Source organism: Trematomus bernacchii, unplaced genomic scaffold (genome assembly GCF_902827165.1).
Source record: "Trematomus bernacchii unplaced genomic scaffold, fTreBer1.1, whole genome shotgun sequence".
In the NCBI taxonomy this organism is placed as follows: domain Eukaryota; kingdom Metazoa; phylum Chordata; class Actinopteri; order Perciformes; family Nototheniidae; genus Trematomus; species Trematomus bernacchii.
Genome location: NW_022987547.1, coordinates 1,579,155 through 1,591,332, shown reverse-complemented (window position 1 = coordinate 1,591,332; position 12,178 = coordinate 1,579,155). Strand labels below are relative to the sequence as shown.

The 12,178-nt window shown below is 40.0% G+C and overlaps 1 protein-coding gene across 1 annotated transcript in view; it reads left to right on the top strand.

Annotated features, from left to right (window-relative positions):
* Window positions 1-10,547, top strand: part of LOC117476268 (RIMS-binding protein 2-like) — a 58,512-nt gene extending 47,965 nt beyond the window's left edge. Inside the window, 9 exon segments of the mRNA XM_034122664.1 lie at window positions 380-476; window positions 881-1,000; window positions 2,888-3,057; window positions 3,812-3,980; window positions 4,099-4,199; window positions 4,447-4,518; window positions 5,309-5,431; window positions 5,433-5,474; window positions 7,673-10,547. Coding sequence (XP_033978555.1) covers window positions 380-476; window positions 881-1,000; window positions 2,888-3,057; window positions 3,812-3,980; window positions 4,099-4,199; window positions 4,447-4,518; window positions 5,309-5,431; window positions 5,433-5,474; window positions 7,673-7,906 — 1,128 coding nt within the window. The 3' untranslated portion in view covers window positions 7,907-10,547.
* The last annotated feature ends 1,631 nt before the right edge of the window (window positions 10,548-12,178 follow it).

Here is a 12,178-nt window from a genome sequence, read left to right as displayed (position 1 = left end):
GACTCAGGGTTTGAGCAGTGTAGCGCTGTGGAGGGAGGCTACACAGTAACATACGGAAAACAGTGCCAACCCACACCTTTTTATACCACTTTTTTTTTTGTTATTCAGTAGTATGTTATCAGTCATTTCTTAATTTTGTGATGTTGGTATTTCCCGTGGGCTTGTGTGTGTCTGAGTGTGTGTCTTTGCGTCTGTGTTTCAGTGTGCCTGCCTGTGAGTGCTGCATGATTTTGTTTACATACAATTTGTGTAGAAGTATGTCCGACGTGCGTTTTTTCTCACACACTGCGAGTATGTCCGTGTGTGTGTGTGTGTGTGTGCGTGCAGCTCAAGAATGTTTAATGTTTGCGAATGTTGTCTGTGTTTATGTGCATTTCAGAACAACACTCCTGGAGGCCGCCATGACCGAGAGGGGAGAAGAGTTCCTCACGGGGGGCCGCAGCCTCAGAGACGGCCTCTGATGGTCCCCTCCATTGGTCAGTAAGGGTGGGAGCTACAGAGAGCAGAGGGGAGCTTTCATTTACATTTTATAATTGTAACGTTTTCTGTGCCATAGAACAGAAGTGTGTGTTGCCCTGCTAAAACCATCATGAGCTTCTCTGTGTCTCCAGATCACCTCTGTGTTTATAAACCATGCTCATGCCCTCCTCTCCCTCAACATTAGTTTTTGATCTTGCAGAAATAGTTTAGATGCAACAAGCTGACACTGATGCCGTCATCTACTCAGCGGACACAGTTTTTCATAAATAGTTTTTCTTTGTTTATAAGCTTTTTGTGTGTATTTGTTTAACCTAATGTCCAAGCAATAGCATGTGGCAACACAAATCTATGGAGCGTTGCATTGTAACCCCATCACCCTCTTAATTGGTGTTTCCTGTAGAGGTAACCTCTGAGAATAACAGTGAGGGAAACCCCGTCACCGAGGATGTTTATGGCAGAGTAGCTCGGCACAAGACGCGGTCGTCCCGCAGGCAAACGGGCGGCACCAGGTCTCCCCAGGGTATGTGCTTGCAGTCCTGTTCTTTACCACCAAAAGCATGGCGACAAAAATGCCACTAAGCAACTGGCAATACAGCGAGAAGTAGCTGTGGACACTTGCAAGTGCCTGTTTCTCTGTCTCAAATAATAATAGTTATTATTATGCTTCCAGTTGAACAGCATGACTGCACTGCACTGAAATGGTGGACCCGTTGGAAAGCCAAACCTGGGGTCTGGGGTGAATGTCTCCACAGTTTAAGATGATCAATGATTCATTGACTGCTCAGAGAATGCCTCACTCACTGCACTGAACAGATGCCTGCTAAACCCCTCCCCTTTGACTACACTTCTATACAGAGCATTTATGCATGGATGAATACATTTGACCACACATTCACTGCTTTCTTGTTTCCTTTAGACACGTTTAAGTTTGAAATATCAGTTGTTGGAAATGCAGTCGTCCCTTACATTTCTCAGTACCCCATGAATACAATAACCACACCTTTTGTAGGTTGGCATATCCCTGACTGGGAGCGATGCATTTCATTTCATGCTTGTGTTTCCAAGGACCATAATAAAGCCTTGCCTCCACAGTATAACACTGAACAAGCTTTTCCATTTTCCATATTGCCATGGCAAAGTCAGATAAATGACAGTCTTCCACTGCTGTCGAACTCTTGCTGCTGCAAAGGGTTGGCAATGTGTGCGAAGATTCTGCTTTAAAGGGGACCTATCATGCAAAATGCACTTTTGCACATCTTTTATACATGAATATGTGTCCCCGGTGTTCCAGGGAACTCACCAAGTGTCAGAAAACACAACCCTCTCTATTTTCCTCCATACCCAAATCTCTAAAAAAGGGGCTGCAACGGATCTGATAAAAACTGATCCAGATTTGAACACTGTCCTGACGTCAGGACAGTGGCGCTACGGCTATTGGGCCAACTCCACCAATCAGGAGGAGACAGCCACGGCCATTGCCGTTCGAAAGCGCTGGAGACGCTGTAGTACATATGCCAGGCCAGTAGATGGTGCTGTTCTCACTGAATCTGCCCAGAGCTAGAAATGGTCAAATTGAGCAAAATGAGGCATGGCTAAAATGCATGATCTGTTTGGTATTTTGAAAAAAAAAAAGTATAAATATGCCTTATATAGGTATGGTCCTACACTATATTATTCAAATATAGCATGATATGTCCACTTTAAATCTCAGAATTTCACTTAGTGTTTTGTCTTCAAATGAAGTGAAAATAGAGTTTTATCTTTTGGTGCATTTTCTTATTGGGCTTCTTTTAGCGTGCATGTCAGGTTAGTGTGTGATTCTGGCGTTGTGTCATGTCCATGAATCACATTCTGTGCATTGCACCATGGTTTGTCTTGCTCCTCATTTGTCTCTCAATGCATATGCCAACATGAAGTCAAAAATGTAAAGATACATTTATTGCGTTTAAGTGAGTGTTTGTGACTGGTTGCATGTGTGCTATGGTAAATGATGTTTGACTGACCACAGGTGTCTTCCTGCATGCTGACAAGCACAGTTATGGCTAGACAGGGAAATGCAATCTGTTAACAATACAGCAAATCAATAAGATGTATTAAACAAAAAAAAGCTCTCATTGATTTTCTTTCACTGTAGCATGGCTGAGACATGAATATGTAAACATATGGACTTCATCATCATAGAGGTGGTATATGCTTCAATTCAGAAATAGGTTTTGTCACCAACTGATTTGAGTTTTTTTAGCTGAGCCCTTACATCTGCTCCATTTGTAACCAAACACCACAATTTGAACACAAAGATGAAAACTATGTTTGCTAGAAAAGTCATGTTTTGTGTCTTGGATCTCATTCATAGTTTGCTCTTTCTGGTGATGCAGGATGATGGAATTCTTTTGTCTTTGTGTGAAAGATGGATACAGGGATCGGGATCGCCGCTCCCCCACGTACTACGATGAGTCGGAGCCGGAGGAGTCCTTCCGGATCTTCGTGGCCCTCTTTGACTACGACCCTCTGTCCATGTCCCCCAACCCAGACGCAGCCGACGAGGAGCTGCCCTTCAAAGAGGGGCAGATCATTAGGGTGGGAGATTACAGATACTTTGATGAACTAACTGCATCTGTTTCCTCTGCATTTATTTTCTCTTAAAAGTGAATTCAAACTATGAAGAACTTGTTTGCTGCAGTTGGGCTTGCAACAAACCCTTCAATATTTAAATCTTGGGTAATAATGGTAATTCTAGTGTGTAGTAACTTCAGAAATTATATTCTTTACAATCAGTTTTATACGGATCTCTAAATCTGACTTCACCCGTCACAATTGTTTGCTTTTTAAGTTGCAAGGGTATGGACAATCAAACCTTATGCACACATTTGCATCTTCTTTCAAACAAACAAAAACACATTTGTTAGCAACTGGCGAATGTAGGTCAGTGGTGCAGCAAAGTGCATAACACCCTAAATGTGTTTTGTACAAGGTATTGTACCCCTATCTGAAAACTAAAGTATATTACTATACTCTAATGACATCCATCATGGCCTGTGTTAATTTTGTATTCAACACGCCCTCTAATTTCTTTATATCGGGTAATGCTCACCTAAATTAGACCGGTTGGGACTTATCTATGTCAGCAAATGTATACCCAAAAATAATGTTTATGTCCTTTAATGACAGGAGGGCTTTTCAAAATCAGGCATTGGACAGAGTTAGGCTCAAACAAGTTACATTTTAAATCACCTAATTATACATTTTTATAAACTCAGGGCTGTCATCCACTTACCATAAAATAAGTACTATATGTGTTTAGGGATCTCTTAACCTCTCTCTTGTCTGACAGGTGTACGGTGATAAAGACACAGATGGGTTCTACAGGGCGGAGGTGAGGGGCCGGATGGGGCTGATCCCCTGCAACATGGTGTCAGAGATCAGAGCTGAGGACGAGGAGACCATGGACCAGCTCATCAAACAGGGCTTCCTGCCCCTCAGCACCCCCGTGGACAGATTAGGTACTACGCAGGGGTACTCCCTCAACACGTACACATCTGCTCCTGTTATGGAACTGAGGGGTTCAACTGTGTATGACAACATGATATGAACTATCATACTGTCCATTTTTGCTTCCAGAGCAACACAGGAGAGGCCTCCGTCGAGATCAGGCCCCCCGGAGGATGGTGGCTCTGTACGACTACGACCCCCGAGAGAGCTCCCCTAATGTTGATACGGAGGTATCACTCTCTGCTACAGACACACACACACACACACACACACACACACACACACACACACACACACACACACACACACACACACACACACACACACACACACACACACACACACACACACACACACACACACACACACACACACTTACAGATCCAAGGAAGTGCTGTACAAAATAACAAAAAAAGATTAAGAATTATTTGACTTGACTTGACTCGCCTTACTTTCTGTTTCTCTGTCTCCTGATAGGCCGAGCTGACCTTCTGTGCTGGTGACATCATGGCTGTGTTTGGAGATATTGATGAGGATGGATTTTATTATGTGAGTGCGACTTGGTCATGTTTTCTTGTCTTATCAACACTTTACATTTATTTTATTTTAATGTCTACAAAAACTGAATTGTCATCATCCTTATTAAGGGCTGTTGGGCAGATTATATTTGTTTTGCCCCAGCTGTTTTCCCTGTTTCCAGTCACTATGTGAAACTAAGCTAACTGGCTGCTTCCTATAGCTTTATATGTATACAGACATGAAGGAGGTTTATTGTTCTAATGCTTTGCTATATTGATCTATCAATGATTGATTGGAATGTGTCTTGGTGAGCTTACTTAAACAAAGAGAGAGAAACGTAGAATATAAATCTTTTTTTTTTAACACAAAGAGTATCAAGTAATATCCATGCTCGTAAAAATTCATGAAAGCATAAAACCAATGGGTGAAATGAAATGGAGCAAATAGGAACACTACAGATAAACACTAGCACCTGTAGGGAAATGAACAGAAACACAAAATTACCAAATAGATAAAGTGCTTCAAATACCTTTGAAAACATCCGCACCATTGCACAATGATTTAACCTGACGATTGGCTGCAGGATTATAATGTTACCTCAGGATATGTGTTGTTCTGGTCTTAAATCCTCTTAGTTTTATGTTACTTTCATTCTCAGAGTGTGAAATCTTCAACATACCAGCCTCTTATCAGTATTAAAAGTAATGTGGTAACTCCAAATGTTCAAACATTGATTGACTACAGGCAGGGTTAATAGTGTCCAGCAAACTTTGAATGACTTTAGTATGAAATGCCTGTGTCTCCTCATTTCCGTCCCCAGGGTGAGATCAACGGCCACCGCGGTCTGGTTCCCTCGAACTTCCTGGAAGAAGTGCCTGATGACGTGGAGGTGTATCTGACCGACACCCCGTCCCACCAGCCCCAGGAAGAGCCTGCCAACCGCCCCCCCCCCCAACCCTGCGGCCAGCGTCTCGGAGGGCAAACGGGTACACCATCATCGCCGCTCTCAGCGCTAGGCCCTGTGTTCATCCATCCTCCGTCCTCTCTCTTGATTTCCGTCTCTCGCTTCCTCCACTTGCCGTCTGTGTGCTGTTCATTGTGTGTGTTCGTCCATGTGGTGACAGTGGTGACTCTATACAAACTAACCCCCTCCTCCCCCTCCTCCTCCTCCTCCTCCTCACCCTTTGGAAAAAGGGGACCCAGTGCTTACACCTTTCTGAGTCTCAGAGAAAGGAAGAAGCAAAGCCTGACATGGACAGAGGGAGGATAGACTGTGGGAGCTCTGCGCTGGGTGATTTATGCATGTAGCACCGGTTAAGGAGGACTTGAAAAAAGGCTCGACTCATTCCTTACACAAGATAATTTGGTACCTCTTTGCACTGAAACACAAAATCAAATTGTGGTTATTGTGTATAATAATAAGTGCTTTATTAAACACATAACAATGGCTACCCAATGACACTGAAATAAACGATTTGAGGGAATACTTTAAAGATGAGAAAAGACAGAAAAGCATGCCTTTTTCAAACTTGATACATTTTATAATACCTTTCTTGGCTCGATTGCTGTATTTCCTTAAAAGAGGCTTTGTTTCTTTATGTATATTGCACACACATCAAATCTATTTTTCAGCCGTGTTGACAGTGGATATGCCATGTTTGCTCTGAGCTCGAGAGACAAAACTAATCGCAGCACTGATACATCCATACTGTATTGTTACAATGGAACAATAAAAGAAGAAATTGGATATTAAAAACTATCTTTTTTGCGCTCTGTGTTCCTGTGTGTCGGTGGTGGTGGTGGTGGTGTTGTTGTTTTCAGTTTTCATAGTGGTATGGGTTTGAGCGACGGTGACTATGCTGCCACATCTGATTTCTTTTTTGTTTTTCCTCACCCGCTTGGCAAAACTAAACAAACAAACAGAAGAAGATTGTTCATTTCACACCATAAATGGCTCTGTCTGCCTTGTACAGTAAGTCGGCAACTTGAGATACCAAACTCAGGCTCTAATGCACGCAGCTGGTGTATCGCACTAAAGGCTTTAGAAATGCCACTTTACATTATGGAAGCACTCAAGTGTTTCTTAATTTGCCTCTTTTTTTCCTGTGGCATGTCAAATCAGTAAAATGTGTAATTCATACTGGTTTGAGTGTACATGAAATGTTGTAAAAATTGTTTTACATGTACACGTTTCCTCATAGCCTCACAATACAGAAAAGCATCACTTTGTCAGCAAAAGTGTTTTTTATCACCGACAATTTGGACCACATTTTGAGACATCGAGACTAAATCTGAATTTCTAAGATATCAAAATACAATCTTGTTAGCGATGATGCTAACAGAGGCTAAGTGTGCAGCTGCTGCATTAGAGGAACAGCCTGGTATCTACAGTTGTGTCCCTGGGTGTTGTTCTGATTGTACTGTATGTTCCCTCTTGGCCTTCTGACGGTGGACCCCCCCCCCCCCCCCCCCCCCCCCCCCCCCGGCTCTGTGCTGATGTTGTGCTCAACGTTTGATGCCTCTTCCTCTTCCTCAGTGTTTCCTCTACTTCTACTTGTGTTTGTGTGTGCGTTTGAATTGAATATCAACAATTGATTTATTGTGAAACTATGATTGATAGATTGACAACTCTCATCCCAAAGGGTAAATCACAGAAGTGACGCCAGCCAAATAAAACATAACAATCACTAAAACTATAGACACTGAGGTAGATAATATAAACATAATGTGGGCTACAATTGTAACTAGAAACTTAGCTTAAGCTAAAAAACGAAAATCTAATTCTACATAACTATATTGCCTGTACATATTCTTACCACAAGTAGAAGGTTAAGGCTGTATAATCCTCTTCTTCTTGTGACTTCTACTTTTAGTAATAGAAAGTGTTAGTGGTGGACAGTCATGTGACACATCTGCCATTAAGAGAAATAACCTATCAAATTTAAAATAAATGACATTTGATCAATTCTGACAACCAACAAATGTGGCAAAACCGCTACGCTCATTGGCTAGTCTACTCGAAATACTTATTTAAAATAGTTTGATAAAAAACATAGACAGATAAATAGATAGACGTATGGATAGATATATAAATAGATAGATAGATGGAGAGATCTGCAGTGTGAACGTGTTGCTTCTCTTGTAAACGCCGCCCCATGCCTCCACCCATCACCTCTCTCCTCAGGTTGCCACAGAAACCACCGACACGGTCGACAACGGAGCCGCGCTTGTCCGAGCGCCGTCCCCCATCGCTCGGCCCCTCCTCCCAGGGACCATGAGACCCATCAGCCCTGCGAGGGGCCCCCGCCTCCCTCTGGAACCCCGGGACCCCCGGGACGAAGATATGGCAAACAAGAAGAAGAAAGGACTACTTTCCAAGGGGAAGAAGCTCCTGAAGAGACTCTCCCCTGTGAAATAAGAAGAGAGAGCGTACATATCGGGCTCTGTTTATTGCATCCATACAATCAACTCTGATCCAACAGCACATGACAGAGAGGATGGACTGTGAGAGCCTATTTTAATATAAGTGATACAATTATTCATGTACGGATACAAATCAAGTAAATTATGTACAGTGCAGTGCCAAAATCAAGAGAGGTCGCCTGCAGACACAAAAACATATTACTGTGATGTATTTTAAATCAACGGATGACTTAAAAAAAAAAAAAAAACTAGGATTTTCATGACATGTTTTTTTCTTTATTGTAAAAACAATTCCTTTCAAGCAGGGTAGCTGTGAAAACAAAGCATCTCAGTTCCTTTCTTTTCAAAGCAAACAACATTTATGTGGAGTATTGATGTTGCCACTTCAAGGAAACAGAGACCATACTCCTCTAAGAAAATCAAAAAAAGACTACACTGTTATCGAGGCATTCTGTGAAGTAATGCCGGCTGCTAACACAAAGGCTTTATTCAGTGCAATATCATAGAGAGGCGGTAGCATAATGTGGGAAGAAATGAGACATTTCTACTTGTACCTGTGATTTCAACAGAGGGGAGTTTTTCTAAAAAGTATATCAGATTGGCAACAGGGCATTACAGCTGTCTCAGTGGCCTTTTACGAAAACAATATGAGCGTGACATTCCTCGTTTGATTCACACCAGGGTTTCTTTGTTTCATGACTTGTCTTTTTCCGAGAGTTAAATAAGAGCAGAAGTGTTTGTTGTCCTCGCTGTCAAACTGTCATGAAACGCCTAGTTCTAAAGACTACATTTTGTGTCTGTCTTCCTATTGCACAAAGGTTGGTTTTGATTGGTTAAAGATGTTTGGTGTGCCTGAGTATGTGAGGCAGTATGTGATGCGTTCATGTTTTGCACCGCTCATGTTTCTTGTTCACTTTTCATTTCTTTTCTGAAGGAGAGGCCATGCATTTATGGGTCCTGTGATTTAGTGATGTGCTGCTACCTCCATTGCCTGTGCACTGTTCAGTTTTGATGTCTCATGTTGATATAGCCGGCCAAGTTAAAGCCTCATAGAATACAAAAAGGTCCTGCTTGAGGTCTGTGAAGAGAAATCTGAAATGATTTAACATTTTGTATCTGGCCACATTTATTCGCTACATGACTCTTAGTCACAGAAGGGCTATATATAGTATACTTTATAGGGATTTGGGTAAAAAACACCTTTTATTCCTATGATCTTGGATAATGTACCTATTTATGAAATAAGCACATGTACTCAAACAGAGTACATGTGAGACTCTGAGGTTTATTTATTTAGAAACAAGCCAACCTATTTGCATAATGCCACAAGATTTGCACTCAGAAATGCCATCAGGTCAGACAAAACTACTCAATATTCTGCAGACTGTCACACTGACTCTCTACTAATTCTGTTTCTCATATATTGTCAGTTTAAAAAGCCCCAACGTTCATCTTTATTACAAGATAGATGACGCTGCATGAAGTGAGAACAATACTGACGTTCGAATTAAGGTTGATGACTGAAACTGAGTGACAGCATTTATTATTGAATTATTTTTTACTTGATTCAAAGTCATTTTCCCTCTCAATATTCAGTTTGACTTCAACATTTTGTTGCCAGAATTTCTAACAACCTTAGTTATAACAGCTGTTTGCTGGTTTTCAGAAAATTGCAACGCCTGTAGTTTGGTGATCAAATAAAATGTTGATTCGGAGCTCTAAAATGCACCGAAAAACAATAACGAACTTTGATATAATTTAAACTACAATGCTAACATGATGGACACTGATTGCATAAGTCACAGCAAATAATTCAAACATTTATCTGGTGACCTTGAACACAACCCAATTCCCTCAGTTTTGCTTGCTTTTGAGGGTTATTGTGTGTGTGTGTAAATTATACAAGATTACAGAAATAATATATTGGAATAATTTGGATTACTAACACAATCCCAACGTGTGCTGTGAGGGTGGCAAAAAGTGCTCTGACTGGAGGGATAGTATGTCTTATAGCTTTAATAAATTAAAAACGACTATCTCTGCTTAGTTTTTTATAATCTATCAGATTTATCTTCCTCATGTCAAGTTGCTCTCGAGGGTTCTTTGTCCTCATTGTTTATTAAAATGATTGATTAAATGCAATGACAAGTGAGGGTTTTGCCAAAATGGAATGTAAGGGAAGTTTGGCTGGATTTAGGTTGACATGATTTGTGTTCCAAAGCTTGTTGTGTATAGTTTCTCTTTCACAAAGTCACACATTCCTGCAACACGGTGTCCCAATACCAAAATCATTCACTCGTGAATGGGTGTAGTGTCTCTGAACGCTGTAGCTCTTTTGTACTTTGAACCCATTTGTAGATAATTTCTTAATGTTTCTACTTGATTTTACGACAGCCTTTTTGTTAGTGCACTGAGAGTTCCTCTCCCTGTAACAGACTGCATTCTCCATAGTGTCCTTTGAATCAGATGTATCGGTCCACCGTATGTGCTTGCTTTGTGAATCAAAGGTTCAAAAAAGAAAAAAAAAAGTCAAAGAGAAATCATTGGACAGTATTTATGGTGATTCATTATGTGTGGGTGTGCATGTGAAAAAATACAACTTTTATAACCAAATTAAATTTGATATTTTTTAGAAATGCGTTGTCCACATTCATTTGTGTGTCTTGTTTTCAGGTCAGACGATGTTTGAGACAGCAGGAAATATTGTGCGTTTCTGACCCTTTGAAAACACATTTTAGTAAGTGACACTAATATCCATGTTTTCTGGGGACACACTGGAGTAACACAACGGTCAAAAAGAGTATTTTTATGCACTGGATAATTCTGAAAATGAGAAGCAAACACTTTATTTTTCTAACTTTGTCTATTTTGGTCTTTAGATATCTCCTTAGTAGACCAAAGTCTCATGAGATAATGCCTCACTCACATTTAAACAAAACATTTCAGAAAACTTGTAATACAAAAAGGAATCACCTTCATGTAAGTCATCAACTTACTATCTAATGGTTACATTTTTTACACTATTCACAATTAAACACCAGAAAATCTTCCCTTCAGTCACACTTAAATACACAAATATTTCCTCTTTTTTTCCGTTTAATTCCATATTCTGGATATATTATTTATTAATATTCAAATAATATTCATAGCCTGGTTTTCAATAACATTTTATTCCTAAATAATATATGAACATTTCATTTGTGTATGGCTGTTTACAGTATTACTGGTTAAGAAAGTGAAACTGTAAAAACCTTTGACTCTAAAATATGCCTTAATGACAATAGTTTAATTTGTCCACCATTTAAACGTTTTTTCTTGAAATTACACAAATGATCACATACTAAAATGATCAAATGAAGACTTAAACATAACATGTCAGAAAAGTTGTAATACAAAAATAATTGTATTTATGTCTGTATCGACTGGGGAATATCTTTGGTGATATATACAGTATTAGTGTCCTGCTTTAAGAGACCATCACACTATGACATTATCAATACTGTTAAAAGCTTCATGAGTAATTCATAACAAATATTAAAAGTTGCAGAGAAAATATACATGACTGAATGATATCCTGGATTTTGGTTTAATCTTTAATCATTACAGTGTCACACAAACTAATGAAAAATGCATTTGAATATATTTAGGATGGTAGACATGTACTGTAGCAACTGATATAATAAATGAAGCTGACGTTACATCATCATATGGACATGATGATACATCCCTTGATGAGCATATTTTAGTAACCTGAGTTTTTATATTAGAATCAATGTCAGACACCATCGCCAAGGTTTCATCTTTTCCTAGCCGTGTGAATAGTGTGCTAATGGATGCAGAGGAAATGTATTCCAGAGCTTTATATGTGGATGTTCTAGTAATTACAGCACCTAGTACACTCAGAGCAGCCCAAAAATAGATAATATTTTCAGCAGCTTCACTTAGTATTGGATTATAGGTGGCTTGATGGAGCAGCCACTATTTGTCATGACCCCATACTGTGGTCAGCTGCAACAAATGAAGTATGGAAACATACCTAAATCAGCTTTAAAAAAACTTTCCTCATCCTCATTAACAGATGACAATAATGGATGATATTCTTTTGATGATATTGATGAGGACATGGCAAATAATGTGATTTGATACTCATCTGTAGGAGCCAATTACATGTACACCATCTACTCGACAACATGTTTTTCTGAATGTAATATTGTTTCTACCACCTGTCTAGTGTCATTCACTAAATCAATCACATCAAATCATGTCA